Raw genomic sequence first — 18685 nt, forward strand, 5'->3', positions numbered from 1 at the left:
CCCCTTATAAATAAGACATACAGATCATTTTGCACTAACTTACATGATTTTTTTCATTGTAAAATTCGATTCTCGTCGATATTAGTCGATAAAATAAGTTTAGATTGAGAGATCGGACACTGCGGTGCCGGCATCCAAAGCAAGAATTAACTTAAACAAAACTCTTTAACAATACATCATTTTATCACAGAAGCGTAAATCCTGGTGATTTCCGAACAATACGTCGTTACAAAATTACTGTGAAATCAGTTAGCGAGCTTAAAGTTTTATCGCTCAAAACAAATCAAAAACTGCACAAAATGCATGTTTGCAACAGTGGTGATCCAAAATTAGATGCTGCAGTCGAGGGCTGGCTTAAAATAGACAAGGTAATGTAAAAATTTTGGAACTTTTTATATATATTACTGATTTACCTCATGCTTTACACCTATATGCTAAATGGGACGGCAAGGTCGTTTAAATAAATGCAAAACCGGTGAGAACAAGGCTTGATTGAAGCGCTGTAAGGTAATTACATTACATCTGGTCCAATCCAGGGAGAGTTCATTACTTTAGGTTGACATTGACTCAGTGAGATCACCGTTTTATCAATTATCGTATATTGTATATTATTCAATTGGCAGTATAAGAACTAAAGTTATGTAACTTTAAATTAAGTTGATGGTTGTTCCTATTTGCTGCTATATTGTTCATATTTCCTCTTTATTTGGCTGCAGCTGAAAACCAGCGCTTTGGTTACGTACCTCAGCATTGCTGAGCTGCCAGCGCTTTCGGCTAGCTTTAAGTTGACCTTAATTAAACATTAAGTTATATGTACCAGATGTATGCTACCTACCTTACTGGAAATTTTAACTACCTGCTAATGCAGCTTTAACGGTGTGCAACTTTTTGGTCTTCACACATCTATCTATATATCTATCTAATACCTTTAAACAATCAATTCTTGTTTATACATCTATAATATTTTGGGGATCTCGGAAACGGCTCCAACGATTTCAATGAAATTTGGTATGTATGTAGGTTTTTTTTTTTCCTTCTGATGTTTTAACGAGGCTTTAGCACACCAACTGTGACTATGTCAGCCTCATGGGGAGCCTCAGATATATACGCCACACTACAGACAGATATTACACTCTCCCTTGCACTGAAACCACGTCTCTGGATGCAAAGGCCCGTCCAATGAATCTGTAAGGAATTTTCTGGGATGAAAAATAGATCTAACTTGGTTTTATCTTTTGGAAAACGGTTGTTATCGAGTTTTACCCCAAGTGTTGGTCTTATACTGGTATTTTATACACAAAAATGTACAATTCATGTATTGAAGAGAAAAACAACTTTTAAAAACCTTTACATGTGACAGAAAAAAATAAAACAGAGAAAGTAATACTAACATGTCATGTCACGTTAAGAAGAGCTATACCTACTACATAGAGAAAAGCATATGAAGATAGTCTGATTCCCAGGGCAGGACATAAAAAAATTAAATTAATAAATATCATGGTACACTTGCCACCATTAAGCAAAGCTTGTACTATAGATACTAGACAACAGATAAATATAATTATATAGATAAACACATATTTAAATACATATTAAACATTAAATACATCAGAACAAACATTCACATTATTCATACAAATATCTGCCTGCTCTATCTGGCTGGGGATCAAACCCGGGACCTCAAGCTTCACAGTCAGGTTCTCTAACCACTTGGCCATCCGGTTGTCAGAAAATAGTTTTAATTCAGAAAATTGCATAGTTCCCATGGGCATGGGATAAACGATAGATGAATTCTTGGCAGATGATGTCATAGCACAGTATAGATAATAGTACAGTCAAGTAGTCATAGGCATAAGCTAGTCATACTTAATATTATAAAAGCAAAAGTTTGTGTGTGTGTGTGTGTGTGTGTGTGTGTGTGTGTGTGTGTGTTTGTTACTCTTTCACGCTAAAACGGCTGGACGGATTTGGATGAAATTTGGTATGTAGATAGCTGAACATCTGGAATAACACTTAGGCTACTTTTTATCCTGATATTCCCACGGGATAGGGATAAAATCCCGACATAATAACCGCTGGGCTTAGAGTCATGAAATTTGGTATGTAGGTAGCTGCACGTCTGGAATAACCCGTAGGCTACTTTTTTCCCGATATTCCCACGGGATAGGGATAAAACCTTGAAATTTCAACGGCTGGGTTTAGTCTTGAAATTTTGAACAGTTGTTCTTAGAGCAACCTCAATGATATAAATTTTGGAAATTCTCAGGGGAATTTTATAAAATCCCAGAATTTCAATTGTAACTACCTGATCGAATAGAACTGTAGTTGTTTAAAAAGTTAATGAACTTTATCTGTGGGAAATCGCTGTTGTAAAACTCATATTAGAGATAATGTATGTTTGCACACGTCTTATCTTCAGCAGTAATTTTTATCCACTTGTAGGATAAAGAGTTGCTAACCCGTGATGCCGATTAACTTCGGTGAATATTCAGATTAGACTTCTTATTAGACATGCAACGGATATCTGGCTAGTATCCGGTATCCGGCCTATCCGGCCACTATTTTACTATTCGGCCGAATACCGGTTAGTTGCGTACTATCCGGCCGGATACAGGATAGAAAAAAACAACGTTTTGTTTAGACTTTAAAGGAACTATATTTAATAGTTTAATGGGTAGTAATAATAAAATTACGTATGACACACAGTCATCTAGACTAGGGAATCCGGCTAGAAGGTCGGCCGGATATCCGGTATCCGGCAAAAAAGCTATCCGTTTCATCTCTACTTCTTATTATGGAAACGCAGCCTTACCCCCTGATTTCATCATCTATTGATTTATTTGACGGATATGTGATGCCGTCTCTGTTTGATTTGCTCGAATATACGGAGACGGCATCACATTTATCCGTCAAATAAAATTAATCAATGGGTGGTGAAACAGCCCCTTAAGGAGCGAAGCCGCCAGTAAAGGCTAATTCGTCATAAATAAAGATTTATTTACTAACATGACAAATATAATTAAAAATTGTCGCCATGTATACAGAACCCAGACACTACAGCGGAGGTACTAGACGACATAGCGCAGGCGCGATGGAGCAAGCTGCGCGCGAGCATGCTGAAGCGACAGAAGTTCGGCACGGCCGGCCTGCGCGGGCGCATGGCCGCCGGATACATGGCCATGAACGATGTCGTCGTGCTGCAGACTGCACAGGTAAGGAATATGTGACTATACGGAATGTTACTATAAGAAAGACTGCACCACAGCATAACAAGTTTCCCTACAGTAATCCGACGGAGACGTCTAGACAGAGCAATCGTGCGGGGCGTGAGGGGTGAGACGCGGGTGGGAGGAGCCCCAGCTGCATACTTCGCCGTTCTTAGTAGCTTGGGACAAGTCTTCTAGGGCTATCGCGTTTTTTTTACATTTAAATCTATAATAAAATGTATTATGGTGCATACGACATGTACTGTGAGTGCGTGAAAATCCTCATCTCGCATGAATAAGGAACTAAGATTTCATCTATTTATATAATAATATTTATTCATTTTTTATATATATTTAAATTCAATAATAGGAACTTTAAGTCTGTTAAGTCTAGAAACCGAAAGTATTTGACGGTTACTAATCTATGAAAGTATATTTTGTAGAAAAAAAATGTTTTTTTATTTCAAAAATAGTATATATTTTGATATTTCTTACCCCTAGTATGTATGCCGCACCTAATTCATTTTGTTTTATATAATATCGCAATAGCAATATGTACCGATTCGTAAAAGACATCTAGTTAACTTCCAAATTTTAAATTTGTGACAACCCTTCCTTACTTGCCTAAATACCTATACAGGCTGCGGTATCGCTCAACTTCAAAGGCGTCGGCCTACTGTAGGGAAAACTTGTTATACTGTGACTGCACTATGACTACAGGGAAAATGACTGTGAGGAATAAAACTATCGAGATAGAGAGAGAGAGATGAGAAAGATTTACACATCACATCAAGATCAAGAGTGTACAAACTCAAAATAATCCAGAATTTTAATTAAGACCTTCCAAAAATTAAATGAAGTCTAAGTAGATCAAAATAAGGTATCCATTATTTTGTGTTGATATACACTTGCCTTGTCCAAGGAGTGCGACATATTCAATACACGGAAAAGAAAACATAAGACAAATAGGAGACTCAGCATAATAACGCTGTTTACACACACGCACGCACGCACGCACACTCAGATACAACGTAAACGTATTTTTGATTTAATTTTACCGATAAAACTCCAGTGGCCTTTATTTTCTTTTTACTAATATACAAACTGACGACTGAAGGTGATTTTATTTTCTATTGTGAAAACATCAGTCTGCCTACAATATTATTAAAAAGCTGTTATTTAAATTCTCAATTCACTACTAATATTATCAGTGGTTAGTTTTATCTAGGGTCACTTAGGTGGAACCCCAACTGAGACGACAACGCGCTGTTAAAATAGAATTGGATGTTAAAAATAAGATTATGACGACTTATTATTATATACTTATGAAAATTCTCCTCCAAGCTGTATCAATATCAGCATAAAAAGTCACCACAAAAATACTAAAGACACCGGGGTTGACTATTTTTTTTATAACTAATATATTTTGGGACTTAATTACGTGTGACGTTAAATTAAAACACCCATGTCAAATTTCATGACTCTAAGCCCAGCGGTTATTAGTTCGAGATTTTATCCCTATCCCGTGGGAATATCGGGATAAAAGTAGCCTATGTGTTATACCAGACGTCCAGCTACCTACATACCAAATCTGATGACTCTAAGCCCAGCGGTTATCATTTGGAGATTGTATCCCTATCCCGTAGGAATATCGGGGTAAAAAGTATCCTATGTTTTAATCCAGGTTATAAACTAACTTTTTGCCAAATTTCATCCAAATCCGTTCAGCCGTTTCAGCGTGAAGAAGTAACAAACATACTCACTCACTCATAAACTTTCACATTTATAATATTAGTAGGATTAGTGGGATAGATTTTTAATGATACTAGCCTATTATCTTTATATGGAACTTATTTGCAGGGCCTGTGCTCTTACTTCAAAAAAGAATGTCGCCAAAGCCAACTGCAGAACGGAGTTGTCATCGGATACGATGGCCGGTATAACAGCAAAAGGTAAGAAGAGACAACTGGTCAAGTGCAGCTTACATCCTAAAAGTCTCCTTACCTACGTCCATCTCTGTCCTTTAAGCCTCTAATGACATAACTATATATAACTTATTGAACATATTTATAAATAATAATGATACTAAAATTTAAATATGTATTCCTCATCTCACTGGATTTAATTTATAATGTCTACCTATCTAAAATATCTTTATTTATTTTGCTTTAATCCCATGTAATCTTCTCCTGTTGAATTCCGTATTCCCTATTCCAAAATGCCGTATTTTCTATTGATTTCGTTTCCTTACCTTTTCGCGTCTGTGGTGGATGCGCAAACCGCGCGAGCCAGAAAAAAAAAGTGCAAGCTGGAGTTGCCGAGGATTTCATACCTACAGTATAAATATGAGAGCGTATAATTGTTACGAAAATATGTTATAAGTAGGGTTGAAAGAAACACTTGTTTTTGCATTAAGAAATATTTCAATTTCTCGACCAGTTTAATCTGTACCGCGGACTTAATGGCGTTTCCATATTAACATTCTAAGGGTTCCGTACATCAAAAGGAAAAAACGGAATCCTTGTAGAAATCACGTGTCTGTCTGTTCGTCTGTCACAGCCAATTTGCTCCGAAACTACTGAAACCGATTGGGTTGAAAATTGGCACACTTAGTGATCCTAAAAAGGTTTTTTTCCGTTTTTGGTTACAGAATTCCAAAAAAATTATTCTACTCATACAAAGTAGGTAATGGTCAATAATTATTTCACTTAGAATATGTAAATGTAACTAACGTTAAATCAATTTGTTTTTGTATAAAGTTTATAGTTTTCATTTAGCGATAGCGTATCTTCTGACATGAAAACAATACAAGTTTCATCACTACGATGTGTAACGTAGAATATTATGTTTGCTAATACACGTAACCTATTATAATGATGTATTATGATCACTACACGCGCGTAAAGTGACGTTGAAAAGTAAACAATGGATATAGAAATAATGACATTAAATAACATTGTAAATCTGTTTAAAAATATATACATCTCGTTGAGTTTCTTGCCGGGTTTTTCTCAACAGAGGTTTTCCGAACTGGTGGTAGATTTTTTCGACATTCATGAGTGCTTGTTAACAGATCGGTCGGAGAGCAAATGACCATTAGGGTCGAAAAGTTCTCGAATATAGAATGTGGGTCGGCAAGCGCAGCGTAGGACGTCCACCAACGAGATGGACGGATGACCTGGTTAAAGTCGCGGGTTCACGGTGGATGCAGGCCGCCGCCAACCGAAGCAACTGGAGGTCTATAATATGTCCAACAGTGGACGTCATACGGATGTTATGATGATAACGATAAAGTGCTTTTTATAGTCAAAATTGAATAATATATTTTTTCACTTTAACTTTTTAACAAATAATCATTGAACAATTAAGGCGTAGACATAGACCAAGACTCGAGAACAAACATTCGTGTTATTCATACCAATATCTGCCCCGTCGGGGGATTGAACCCGGAATTACAAGCTTTATAGTCAGGCTCTCTAACCACTTGACTTGAATTAAGTAAATTTTGTTGACGTATTGATTTGAAGTATTGACGAGTTTTTTTTCATAGTAGAGCTTGTCTAAGCTAAAATGACGCGTCCCTCACTCAACTAAATCAGTTCATTATGACTTGTCAGACAGCAAATCTTATAATAACCGCCAGAGTCTAACGGGGTACTAAATGACCAATAACAATTAGGTATATTTATATGTGTGTATGCCGCCCGTATTTTAAATTTGCTCATGTGCGTAAATGCGATGGTAGAGCGCGTCATTTCAGATTAGATAAGCTCTATCATCATCCCAGCCTATATACGTCCCACTGCTGGGCACAGGCCTCCTCTCAGAACAAGAGGGCTTGGGCCATAGTTCCCACGCGGGCCCAGTGCGGATTGGGACAAGCTCTATAATTTATTGAATCAGGCGTTACTTTGCGGAGGTCCATATCAATGAACTAAAAGAATTTCCTTGCTCACCCGCGACCTTACGATAGCTATAAGCTTATGCAAAATATGCGTGTTCATGCTGTTCCTCCACCTCCACACTGTAAGAACACACACAAATCACACAAACCCATCAATCACCACCACCACACTACACTGACGCGTTTCGAACTCAACCAGAGCTCATCTTCAGAGTGACACAACCGTACACCACGCTACCAGTTGTTAATTGTTGTTGTGAGTTGTGAGGTGTTGGGTCTAACAACTGGTAGCATGGTGTACGGTTGTGTCACTCTGAAGATGAGCTCTGGTTGAGTTCGAAACGCGTCAGTGTAGTGTGGTGGTGGTGATAGATGGGTTTGTGTGATTTGTGTGTGTTCTTACAGTGTGGAGTTGGAGGAGCTGCATGAACACGCATATTTTGCATAAGCTTAGCTATCGTAAGGTCGCGGGTGAGCAAGGAAATTCTTTTAGTTCATTTACAAGCTCTATACTTACTTCTTTTTTTTTGCATTAGAAAGAAGGAAAACGACCTTGACGTCTTTTTATTGAATAACGCTTTTGAAAAATAAGTCACAGCAAATATGTAACAACTAGCTTTTGCCCGCGGTTATCGCGCGCTGTTATGAAAATTAGCCTATAGTACAAATATAGTGACGATATTCATATTTGTGTACAGATTCGCGGAGTTGACGGCGCGCGTGTTCGTGTGTTCGTCGGTGCCCGTGCAGCTGTTCTCGGCGGTGTGTCCGACGCCGCTGGTGTCCTTCGCGACCCTGCTCCGCGGCGCGGCCGGCGGCGTCATGGTCACCGCCTCGCACAACCCTAAAGAGGACAACGGGTACAAGGTGGGCTAAAGATAACAAAGGTTTCCAAATCAAAACGTTTTGGTATTCTCTGTGTACGTTTCTGTATCGCTTACCATTTGTGGCGTACAATAAAGAGTCATTGTATTCTTAAACGGATCAAAGGTAACATGAAGTGTTTTTTATACATATATTTGGTTATTTTTATTTAAAAAAAATGTTTTTATACAATGTATTTTTTTTTAGGTTTACTGGGGCAATGGCTCTCAAGTGACTTCTCCCCACGACGACAATATTCTGCAAGAAATTACTCAGTGTCTCCAGTAAGTTTGCTTTCATCACACTTGCTCGTAAACAGTGTCGTAACATGCAGGCTACCTTGGTTGCAACCCCCAAATAAAACCCTCGACCTTAATGTGCTTGTCATGAAACCCGTGGTCGGTAAATGAGTCATTGCCCGTACAAATTGTCTTGTCATGAAGCCCAAGGTCGGTAAATGAGTCAATGTGCGTACTGATACTGCTGCGCGCGCTGCTGCAGGGCCACATGCACACGCACGTTGCGGCGCATGCTGCGAGAGGGGGAGGGCAGCGCTGCCAAGAGCGCAGCCTAAGGAATCGCCAATATTTACTCGCAAATGTGATGAAAAACATTGTATGTCGCACGGGCGGTACTAGAATTACGAACATCGACTCGTCAAAGCCCTCAGTCTTCGACTTCGGGCTTCTAATAGACTCGTTCGTAATTCCTTATTTACCGCCCTTAAGACACAATGTACTATTAAATGTTAGTTGTTTCAAGTATCAGTAAAACGATGCGTTTCAAAAAACCATTACGATTCAATTCAATCCAAATTTAGGAGAAAGTGGCTCCATCAATTTTTTGATGATTCTGCCAGTGTCGAGGTAGGTGGACGTCTTGTTCGATAATCTGCCAGTTTTCGGTGGGCATTACGATTCGAATCGCTAACAACTTCACTTCATCATCATCATCATCATGTCAGCCGAAAGACGTCCACTGCTGGACATAGGCCTCCCCCAAGGCTCTCCACTCAGACCGGTCTTGTGCTTTTCGCATCCACCGCGATCCCGCGATCTTATCAACTTCACTTGCTAACTGTCAATTTTAGAGTTGCCAGCTGCGTAAATATGAAATTTTCTGACATAAAAATACGGTGAGCTTGTTCACACTGGCGTTTTTGCCGGCGGTTTCTTGGCGGAGCGGGAACGCGGCGTGCGCGTGCCGTGCACGCTGCGATATCGCCGTGATTTATGAATTAAATTCGGGTTTTGTTCCGCGTACCTTGATTTTAACGAAGCTCGATATTTCGGCAGTTGCATGCGCCATGATCACGAAACGACTGGACAGTTATACCAGCATACCCGCAATTATCCAGTCACCGCGTCACCGCGGCGGCACGCTGGCGGCAAATAATCGCGATGATATCGCAGCGTGTTCGCCGCGTTCCCGCTCCGCCGGGAAACCGCCGGCATAAAAAGTTCTGAGTTACGTACTTTAGAATCCCAGAATATTTAAGATCACTTTCAAGTGATAAGACCGCCTTGTGTCGGTACTCTAACTATTACAGCACCCGGGACTTATCACGCTAGAAAAACCATTTAGTCCACATCAGGCGTGATTGTGGTAAAACGCAATCCTGTGTTTAAAAAAAAATCTTCTTTTAATCAAATCAACAAAGCGGCAACACTGAACACTGTCAGCTAAGTAAAGTTAGCAAATCCAATGCTAACGTTTCTTATAACGAATGGCGTACTTTAATGCAGCCTTTATTTTACTTTCTAGTATACCCGATGAGCACTGGGTGACAGATGGCATTTACTCCCACGAGCTAGTAAAGGATTGCCTCGCAGAGGTCACGGAGAAATACCTAGAATACATCAAAGAGAGCGTGCCGGTCGCCCAGTTGTTAGTCAACGGAAAAGCGGCCATTAAGACTGTGTACAGCGCGATGCATGGCGTTGGCTACAAGTACGTCGTTAAGGCTTTCGAGACTGTCAACTTGAAGGTGGGTAACTGACAGTATAATAAATAAAAACTCGACTGCTTTAAAAAACTAAAAAGGAGAAATTAATCCAGTATCTAGTCTGTGTTTCTAACTTGAACAGTCGGGGCCCAAAATTCCCAATAGTGTTGCAAGTAGTTTCAAGTTACGGAGTAAATAACGGAATACGGTATTTGACTATTTTGTATATATTTTATAAATTAAAACTACACAATGCCTGTTATCGAATAGAAAAACAATTTTTAATCTACCTTTACAAATAACAAAGTTATAAAGGTTTGAAATTCAAGATTAAACAAAGAAAGACATACTGGCATGTGACGTCACACGCCAGTACCGCCATACTTGCTGCATAGAGAAAAGCGTTTGAGAAAGAGACAGGTATATAGATTTTTAAAAAAATCAGTATAAATCCAATTTTCAACCGATTTAAATTTTCTCTTCGCTAAACACTATCTGTATATCTATATTTTTATAATAATATTACGATATGGCAAAACCAGGAGTTGTCAAATACCGTATTCTAAAATACTAGGCTTGTTTTTTCATTTTTAGATTTTTAAGGGAGTCGGGTGTCTGTTTTTTTTTGTTCATACTCTTTGATGTATCTGTGAAAATAATAGATTAAAATAATTGAGAATGAGCTAATTTAATGTTACAATTAAAAAAGAAAACAATTTTATTCTCCCTCCATATCTTTTTCATGGGCTGTCATTTTTAAATATACTGAGCGGAAAAAAAATCTGGCCCTCAAATGTATGCAGGTAATTCTGTATGTAGAGTGGGCGAAATGTTGTGACGCTGAGTATATTATGTACTTAGGTACAGGAAACTAAAAGAATTAATTTTCACTTTTTCGAAAGTCTAAACCCAACTATACCTTTTGGTGACGATGATGATGACACTTGCCATTTCAGCCTCCCATAAGCGTAACGCAACAGCAGGACCCGAACCCGGACTTCCCAACAGTGGTGTTCCCGAACCCTGAGGAGCCGGAGTGCTTAGAGCTCAGCAAGCGGCTCGCTGAAGAGAATGGAGCCAAACTGGTGCTGGTCAACGACCCTGATGCTGATAGGTTGGCTGTGGCTGAATATGATGACATGTAAGTCTTGTAATTTTGTAAAAACAATATTTATTATTTAATCGACTTTAAAACAAAAGAAGGAGGTTATCAATTCGGTTGTTTTTTTTTTCTTACAATAATTAGCTTTTTAAAGTTTAATACTTTGCAAGCAGGTCCTTAAATCGTAGTGGTATTTGCAAACATAACGTTTTTAAAAGAAATATCTTAAAAAAAACATGCCTACCTTACGTGTACCCCAAAATTATTTATTTCACTGTTCTGTCGGCGAAGTTAACTTAAATAACTCATAAGAACAGCTTTCTAGCACTAACAGTCTCTTAGCAAAGCCGCGGATGATCATTGCGAAACTATAGGTAGATTCTTTCACGATGACGCGTGCCGTGGTTCTTATTACAATGTCATTAATGTCTAATTTTGACAAAATCACGCGTCTCCGTGGATGGCACTAGGTATATAAGGGTTCCTACCCTTCCTACCCTTAACTTAATATGACAGCATAATTCATAATTATCTCCAGAACCAACTCCTGGAAAGTGTTCTCTGGCAACGAGATGGGCGCCCTCCTGGCGTGGTGGATACTCCGGCACGCTGGCACTGCCGAAGGGGACGATAACTACGTCATAACCAGCATCGTCAGCTCCAAGATGCTGCGTGCTCTTGTCAAAGGAAGGGGACATTTTGTGGAGACGCTCACCGGCTTCAAGTGGATGGGTGAGTTCACATTTACCAGATATATTGAAGGGGTCAATCAATTTTGTAATGTATGTTATTCTGTCCCGTAACTCAATAGACATCAGTAATACACATTGTTAGAAAAATGTTTGCAATACTAGGAGATGAGCAATGAAGGTATTGCCTTAAAACTGGCACAACTAACTTTTAGTGGATTTGCACCCCATAAAATCATAATTTTAAATAAGTAAATCAGGGGACATTACCATGGCAACACGCTACACTAAATTAAAGAAAGAAAAATTTAATTTAAAATATTTTTTTAGAAATGCAGACATCGGCATCCATTTTGATGCGCTGTTACCTACTGCTCTATTTTAGATTAAGATTTCATGTTTAAACTTTTTCACACCAAATACATTTATTCTATTCTATTCTAAAAAGTTGACTGACCCAGGTACGTCTTTTTGTCCAAAATTTCTCAGTGCCGTAAAACGAATGTCTTCAACCATTGTGTGTTGCCAGTGATGACATTATTTAGGGGATCCGAGACGTAGTCAAAGTCAAAATATCTTTATTCAATTTAGGCTATAACAACCATTTATGAATGTCCAAAAAAAATCTACCACCAGTTCGAAAAAACCTCTGTTGAGAAGAATCCAGCAAGAAACTCAACGAGGTATATTTTTGTAACAGATTTACAATATTATTAAATGATATCTATACATCACAAGTATTTAACACAACTTTATTTTTAACACAGTGCCTCACTATCGCTATATAGGCCTTATGCATAGGCTCAGTTACTCAGCGAGCTATGGAGAGGGCTATCTCGGGGTTTCTCTACGGGATCGAATTAGAATCGATATACGTAGAACAACGAAAGTCACCCACATAGCCAAGTGAATTAGCTTGTTGAAGTAACAATGGGCAGGTCATATAGCGCGGAAAACAGATGGTCGTTGGGGTTGAAAAGTTCTCGAATTGGCAAACGCAGCTCTGACTCGCAACTCTGAGCTTATTGATAAGACCTATAGACCCTATAGTATATGGGGTATAGGTTTCTATAACCTATGTAATCTGTGGTAATGTCCCTGCAGGTAACACAGCGCTGTTGCTGATACAGCAAGGCAAGCGTCCGCTGTTCGCGTTCGAAGAGGCCATCGGCTACATGTGTTCGCCGCGCGTGCCCGACAAAGATGGCGTCTCTGCTGCCGTGCATGTAAGTTTATTATCTGCCGTGCATGTATAAGTATTAAGTATCGGCGGGCGAATGAGGTTGGCGTCTCACTCGCCGCCCTTGCCCTTCAACCTAACCTGACAGAGTCGCCTCCTTCTTGCATAAACGTAGCTATAATAATGTCGCGGGTGAGCAAAGTAATTTCAATTCATTGATATGGACCTCCGTAAAGTAACATATGATTTATTTTTGATTTTATATTATTATTTGACAATTAATTCATTTTTACTTATTATTATAATTTGCATATACCAATATTGCTTTCATATCACCTTCTTGTATGTGGTCTAAGCAAATAAACATTTCTTTGATTATTTCAATAAATCATTGATACCCTTGTAGGTAGCGACCCTGGCCTCCCACCTACACTCGTCAGGGTCCAGCCTATCTGCGCAGCTGCAAGCCTTGTACCGTGAGTACGGCTACCACGTGTGCCGGAACGGGTACTACGTGTGCTACGACCAGGCCACCATACACGCCATCTTTCAGAGGATCCGGAACTACGGGGGGCCTGGCAAGGTACGGCCTTTACTTTACAAATAAAAATAAGAATAAAAGCAAGTTTTTGCGAAATCGCAAAACGGTCCCAGCTTAGCATAGTGTTCGCCGTGCAGGCTAACGCTGGTCTTCCGCTGTGGCCGCTTGGCGACTTCATCACATAAATCCCACTAATAGGTATAATAAAATAATGCGAAAGTTTGTAAGTTATTTCAACACGTCTAAATCGCTGAACCGATTAAGATGAAATTCTGTATACAGATAGTTAGAGTCCCGGGGAAGGGCATAGGGTAGTTTTTATCCCGGAAAATTCCATAGTTTCCGCGTCGTAGTGAAAACTGAAATCTACGCGGACGGAATCGCGAGTAACGGCTAGTGAATAAATATTACGAAAAAAATCATATCAGATTTAGAAGTTTACTTGTCAGCAAATATGTGATCAACAATATCTGAACATGACTCTATTGTTAACGGCATAGAAGCGTCTTCAGATTATTTGATCAAATTTTTTCTCACAAGTTGATGAACTCGACTGTACAGCCAAGTGCAAAAATATGTATCTGTTCAAACCACTCAAAACTATATTACCACGGCCTCATTACTTCGGAATAAGAGTCTATAGTACTATTTTTGAAAGGTTAGATAAGTCCATATATTTTTTCCACTCGACTATACCTAGCATTACCTAGACTAGACGCTGAGGTGCGGTACTGAGAAAGTAAGTGCCATCTCTTTCTGTCTTACGGTAATTGCCAACACTATTTTCTCTGTTATGTACGAGTTCAAATGAGTGAGCTTACTCGATTGGAAGTTTAGAAATTTCGACACGGTCAAGGTATAATGGTAAGGGCGTATTTAAAATTCTCAATCTTTGACCAAATAAGAATGTCCAAAATCATCAAAATCTTTTGAAAAATATTATAAATCGTCCCAAGATAGATTTGACTGATATTTTAACCTAAAAGATGGTTATTTGTTTTTAATATTGGTTCAAAAACAGTATCATTTTATTTGCTTATTTAAAAATATTAACTTATAGAAAATACAATCATATACCTAAGAGCTAAATACTACTAAATAATAAATCTACTAACTAACTTAAATAATATTTTTATATTACGTATAAAAAAAGACCGCCTCGAATCGTTCCTGGCGCAAAGGTGCCCAACACGCTTGCCGCGTTGCCGCGTTGAACGGCGATAAATAGCCTTTGCATTGGGTTTAGTAATAATTATTTTAGTTGGTTTATGGTTTAATTTCTACAAAATAGGAGCTAAATTTAAAAGCTTTAGTTAGTGTACCGCATTAAAATGGGTTCTTAACTTTGGTGATTTTCTTTTTTTCAGTACCCGAAGAAAATAGGATCATGTGAAATAATATCAGTCAACGACTTTGCAGCCGGAATCAAGATTCCCGAAGAAAACAATGACGACAGACATTTAAGTAAGAAATGCACCTATTGTCGGGTATAATTATTATTTTTTAAAATTATATTTTCAGATAATTACATCCATTATTGTTAGTAAAATGCTTTTTATAAATTTTAAGTCTATCTGAAACTTTTTTTGATATCAAGAATGTTGAGTAAAAATTTGAAATATCTATATTTTTCTCAGATATAGTACAATGTGAACTGGCTGGGCTTACACACTGGATGAAACATCCGTTGTTTTTGTCAAACAATTTGCTTTCTATCTTCTTTAAATTACATAGTATGAAACAAAGTCACTTCCCTCCGTCTGTCTGTATGTATGTACCTACGCTTAGATCTTTTGAACAACACAAAAGGTTTTAATGCCGTTTTCATGATGGGAAACCATGATTTATTTATCAAATCTTAAGAGTGAATTTTGATTCATTCAGTGGTCGGATTGACTTCGAATGCATAAAGTACATATAGAACTGTGATGACAAAGCAATAATCCAGTACTACCGTCAATAAAAAACTCGTGTAATAAAAATGCTTAGAACATATGTTAATTATTTGAATTCGTATATTTTTCCCAGACGTCCTAGGCACTGGTCTAGACCTGGACTACACTTCTGGCGAGATGGTGACACTGCAGTGCAGCAACGGACTCGGGGTCATCGTCCGCACCAGCGGCACGGAACCCAAGCTCAAGTACTACACCGAACTGGTCTGCAAGGCGGATACCATACAGTGAGTACAAGTATAATATTCTTGGGTAAATCCACCTAACACTAAAAATTAATTAAGTACAGTCACTTCTTTCAGCTTCGTTTACTTTGGGACTAGGTGATTTTTATTTATTTTTATTTGTGAATATGCATCTGCCAAAGAAATTATCCTGAAATTGACTGTGAAAAACTTCAATTTCTATTCAAATTATATTCAGTTCTTACGTGATACGTATGCCAGTTTCTTTGACTGTGTATACATATACAAACACCAAAATGTTGACCCAAGTTTTTTTTTCAGGGAACAAGAACAAATGAATGCCCAATTGAAGGACATGGTCAAGGAATTTATGGAGGAACTTCTACAGCCACGTGAAAATGGACTTGTAGGCCGAACCGCTTAAAATATAACTCGCCAGCACTTCATTTGGAACAAAATTAGTAACATGTATAAGTAATTGTTCTTTTAATTGCACTTTTCCCACTGGTTCTGTTATGATTTCTATTGATCGGAATATATAGTTTGAATTTTTGTTACCAGTAATTGCAGCCAGAAATCTTCAGTGAATTGAACCACTTGGGCTTTTTGTCCAAGTTAGGTAGTTACTTACTTTTTACGTTTGATTGTAACGGAGCAACAAGTTAAAACCTCCGCAAAGTAACGCCTGAAGCAATAACATTTTTACTTTTCATTTCCTATGCTCGTAAAGTTGGTATTTATGCTGGATTTAAGCAACATAAAATTACATTTTATGTTCTAGTGCATAAAGTAAAATTTTCGTCTTAAGACCAACAAAGAAAAAAGTTTATATTTTTTAATATTTTTTAACTTAAAAGCAGTCAAAATAAATAAATTAAACTAAAATTTTATTATAATATAGCAATGCATGAAAAATAAAAGGTACCATCAGCCAAATAAGTGGTCTATCAAATGAATATGTCGCTAAAGTCGAACTTTCAAGTTGACAGGCACGTATATTGGCATTCTTGTTTTCTGACATGCAACAAACGATTATCAACTTTTGGGTGGTAGACCACATATTTGGCTGATGGTAAGTTAACAATTGTTACCACTGTTGCCATTTAATTTCAACTCAATTGAAGTGAAAGGCAGAGTAAAACTTTGCTATATGAACGCCTAGGCCTCGGTTAATATGGCACGTTTTATGCTCTTGTTGTACAATCTACTATTTATTGCCTGTTTTAATGCTACTTGGATAAAAAGAGTTTAATAAAAATTGCAATAAGTTTTATCAATAGAAATAAAGGTAGAGCTAGTGGATCTTTCAATTGGCACTCAGTTATTGTCAGATTTAAATTTTATTTATTTCGTACATCTCCATCATATACAGGGCGCCCCACGGCTATGCCACATGGAGAGAAAGTATCTTAATTATTTTAGATAGAGAATTTAACTGAAAGAGATCTTAATTTTGTTTTTAAAAACAAATGAAATGACTTAATCAAATTAAGTCTTGATAAGTGTCAATGATAAGTTTTATTTTATATAATATTTAAATCTAACATTCCTGTATTTATTATTCCTTTTTATTATTATAGTTTTATAATTAAAAAAATATTGGACATTTGCAGATTTGACCCAAAAGATTAAGAAATAATTTTATCGTTATCTAACATTATTTTATTAAATTCATAAATGTGAAGATAATTAATAAACCTAAACAGGTATTTAATGCCCACAATTTTATACTTACCCCCTGTTTCACCATCCATTGATTGAATCTGACGGATACCGACCGACACCGACCGTCTCTGTTTGTTTTATTCGAATATACGGAGATGGCATCACATATCCGTCAAATAAAATTAATCATCGGGTAGTGAAACAGTTCCTTAATATTTTGTATTTAACATTCATTACTCAGAAAAAGATCTGCCACTCCAGTGGTTCGAATCCAAGGTACCGATTTTCGAAATCACACATGAGCTAACAACTTTCCAATATTATTTACACAGGGTATGATTTAAAAAAAAAAACAAATTCGTGGTACTAACTAGGATATCATATTTTGGAGGTATATGTATTGAGAACAAATCTTTATAATAATATAGGTATTTAGATACAATGTGACTTAGAATTTATCAGTGCACGTCTGTTTCAACGTTTATTAGTGTCAAGAATTTATTTTTCACCTCAGCACCTGAACCAGGCAGGTTTTGCTATGAGAAATCAGTGAGCAAAATCGCATTTTGCTCACTCTGTGAGACAAAGTAACTTTTAATTTATTTTTCCAAATATTTTAACCAAAGAGGATTTGAACTTTACTTTGATCTGTCATTTCACTTCAACACGAAAAAAGCGAGAGATGTGATCAATGTGTTGATTACAATCTTAAATTAAATTTTTGGTATTAAAAATTATTTTATATTTATTTTATATTTATTAAAAAATTTCCAAAATGTAAATTTTCCCGATCTTTTTATAAAGTATACAACCTCGTTGCACGACAGCCGCTTCTATTGTTTATTTTTATAAAAGAATTCCGTATACTGCCTCTACAGTTGAAATAAATATTTGTTAAATTGAAAGAATTTTTAACAAATCTATTTATGTTCATGTAATATATAATTTAATTTGTAAATCTTAATAAAAATCATATTTAAAGGTTTAATAACATTTATAATAAATTATACGTTTATTGTTCAACCTTTTTAATGACCCTAAGATGAGGCTTTTCGCAGTATTAAAAAATAAGTGTGACATTAGTACAAGAAGTTCTTACAATGCATGTTATGAGTATGAGATTTGTATTGTATCTACTGGACACTTATGGTTTTAAATGTTATTATTATATTTGTTTCTTAATAATCGGATTCTATTTTAAAAAATGTGTTTGTTTTGTAAACAGGTAGGTATATGTTTTTTATTCTTATGTTACATTTAAATTATGTTCTCGCTGCTGAGGTGAAAAATTGTATGTCACACGAGACCAAAGTTTTTTTGCATCTCGTGTATTTGAATCCCTTGTTGCTCTCAGGATTCTAACCTAGAATCACTCGCTGACGCTCGTGATACAATTATAGAATCCTTCGCTTACTCGGGATTCAAAATCAACACTCGCAACAAAAAACA

At 37.2% G+C, this 18685-nt stretch overlaps 1 protein-coding gene across 1 annotated transcript; it reads left to right on the forward strand.

Moving 5' to 3' along the window:
- Pgm2a (phosphoglucomutase 2) lies at positions 1-18399 on the forward strand. Its single transcript, XM_074093726.1, has 13 exons — positions 1-368; positions 3045-3212; positions 5067-5158; positions 7809-7977; positions 8182-8258; positions 9739-9961; positions 10876-11060; positions 11560-11753; positions 12815-12936; positions 13297-13473; positions 14799-14895; positions 15460-15613; positions 15893-18399. The coding sequence occupies exons 1-13, from the start codon at positions 300-302 to the stop codon at positions 15993-15995; spliced, it is 1830 nt and encodes a 609-aa protein (XP_073949827.1). The 5' UTR covers positions 1-299; the 3' UTR covers positions 15996-18399.
- Positions 18400-18685: the final 286 nt, after the last annotated feature.

The sequence above is a fragment of the Choristoneura fumiferana genome, chromosome 10 (assembly GCF_025370935.1).
Source record: "Choristoneura fumiferana chromosome 10, NRCan_CFum_1, whole genome shotgun sequence".
NCBI lineage: Eukaryota > Metazoa > Arthropoda > Insecta > Lepidoptera > Tortricidae > Choristoneura > Choristoneura fumiferana.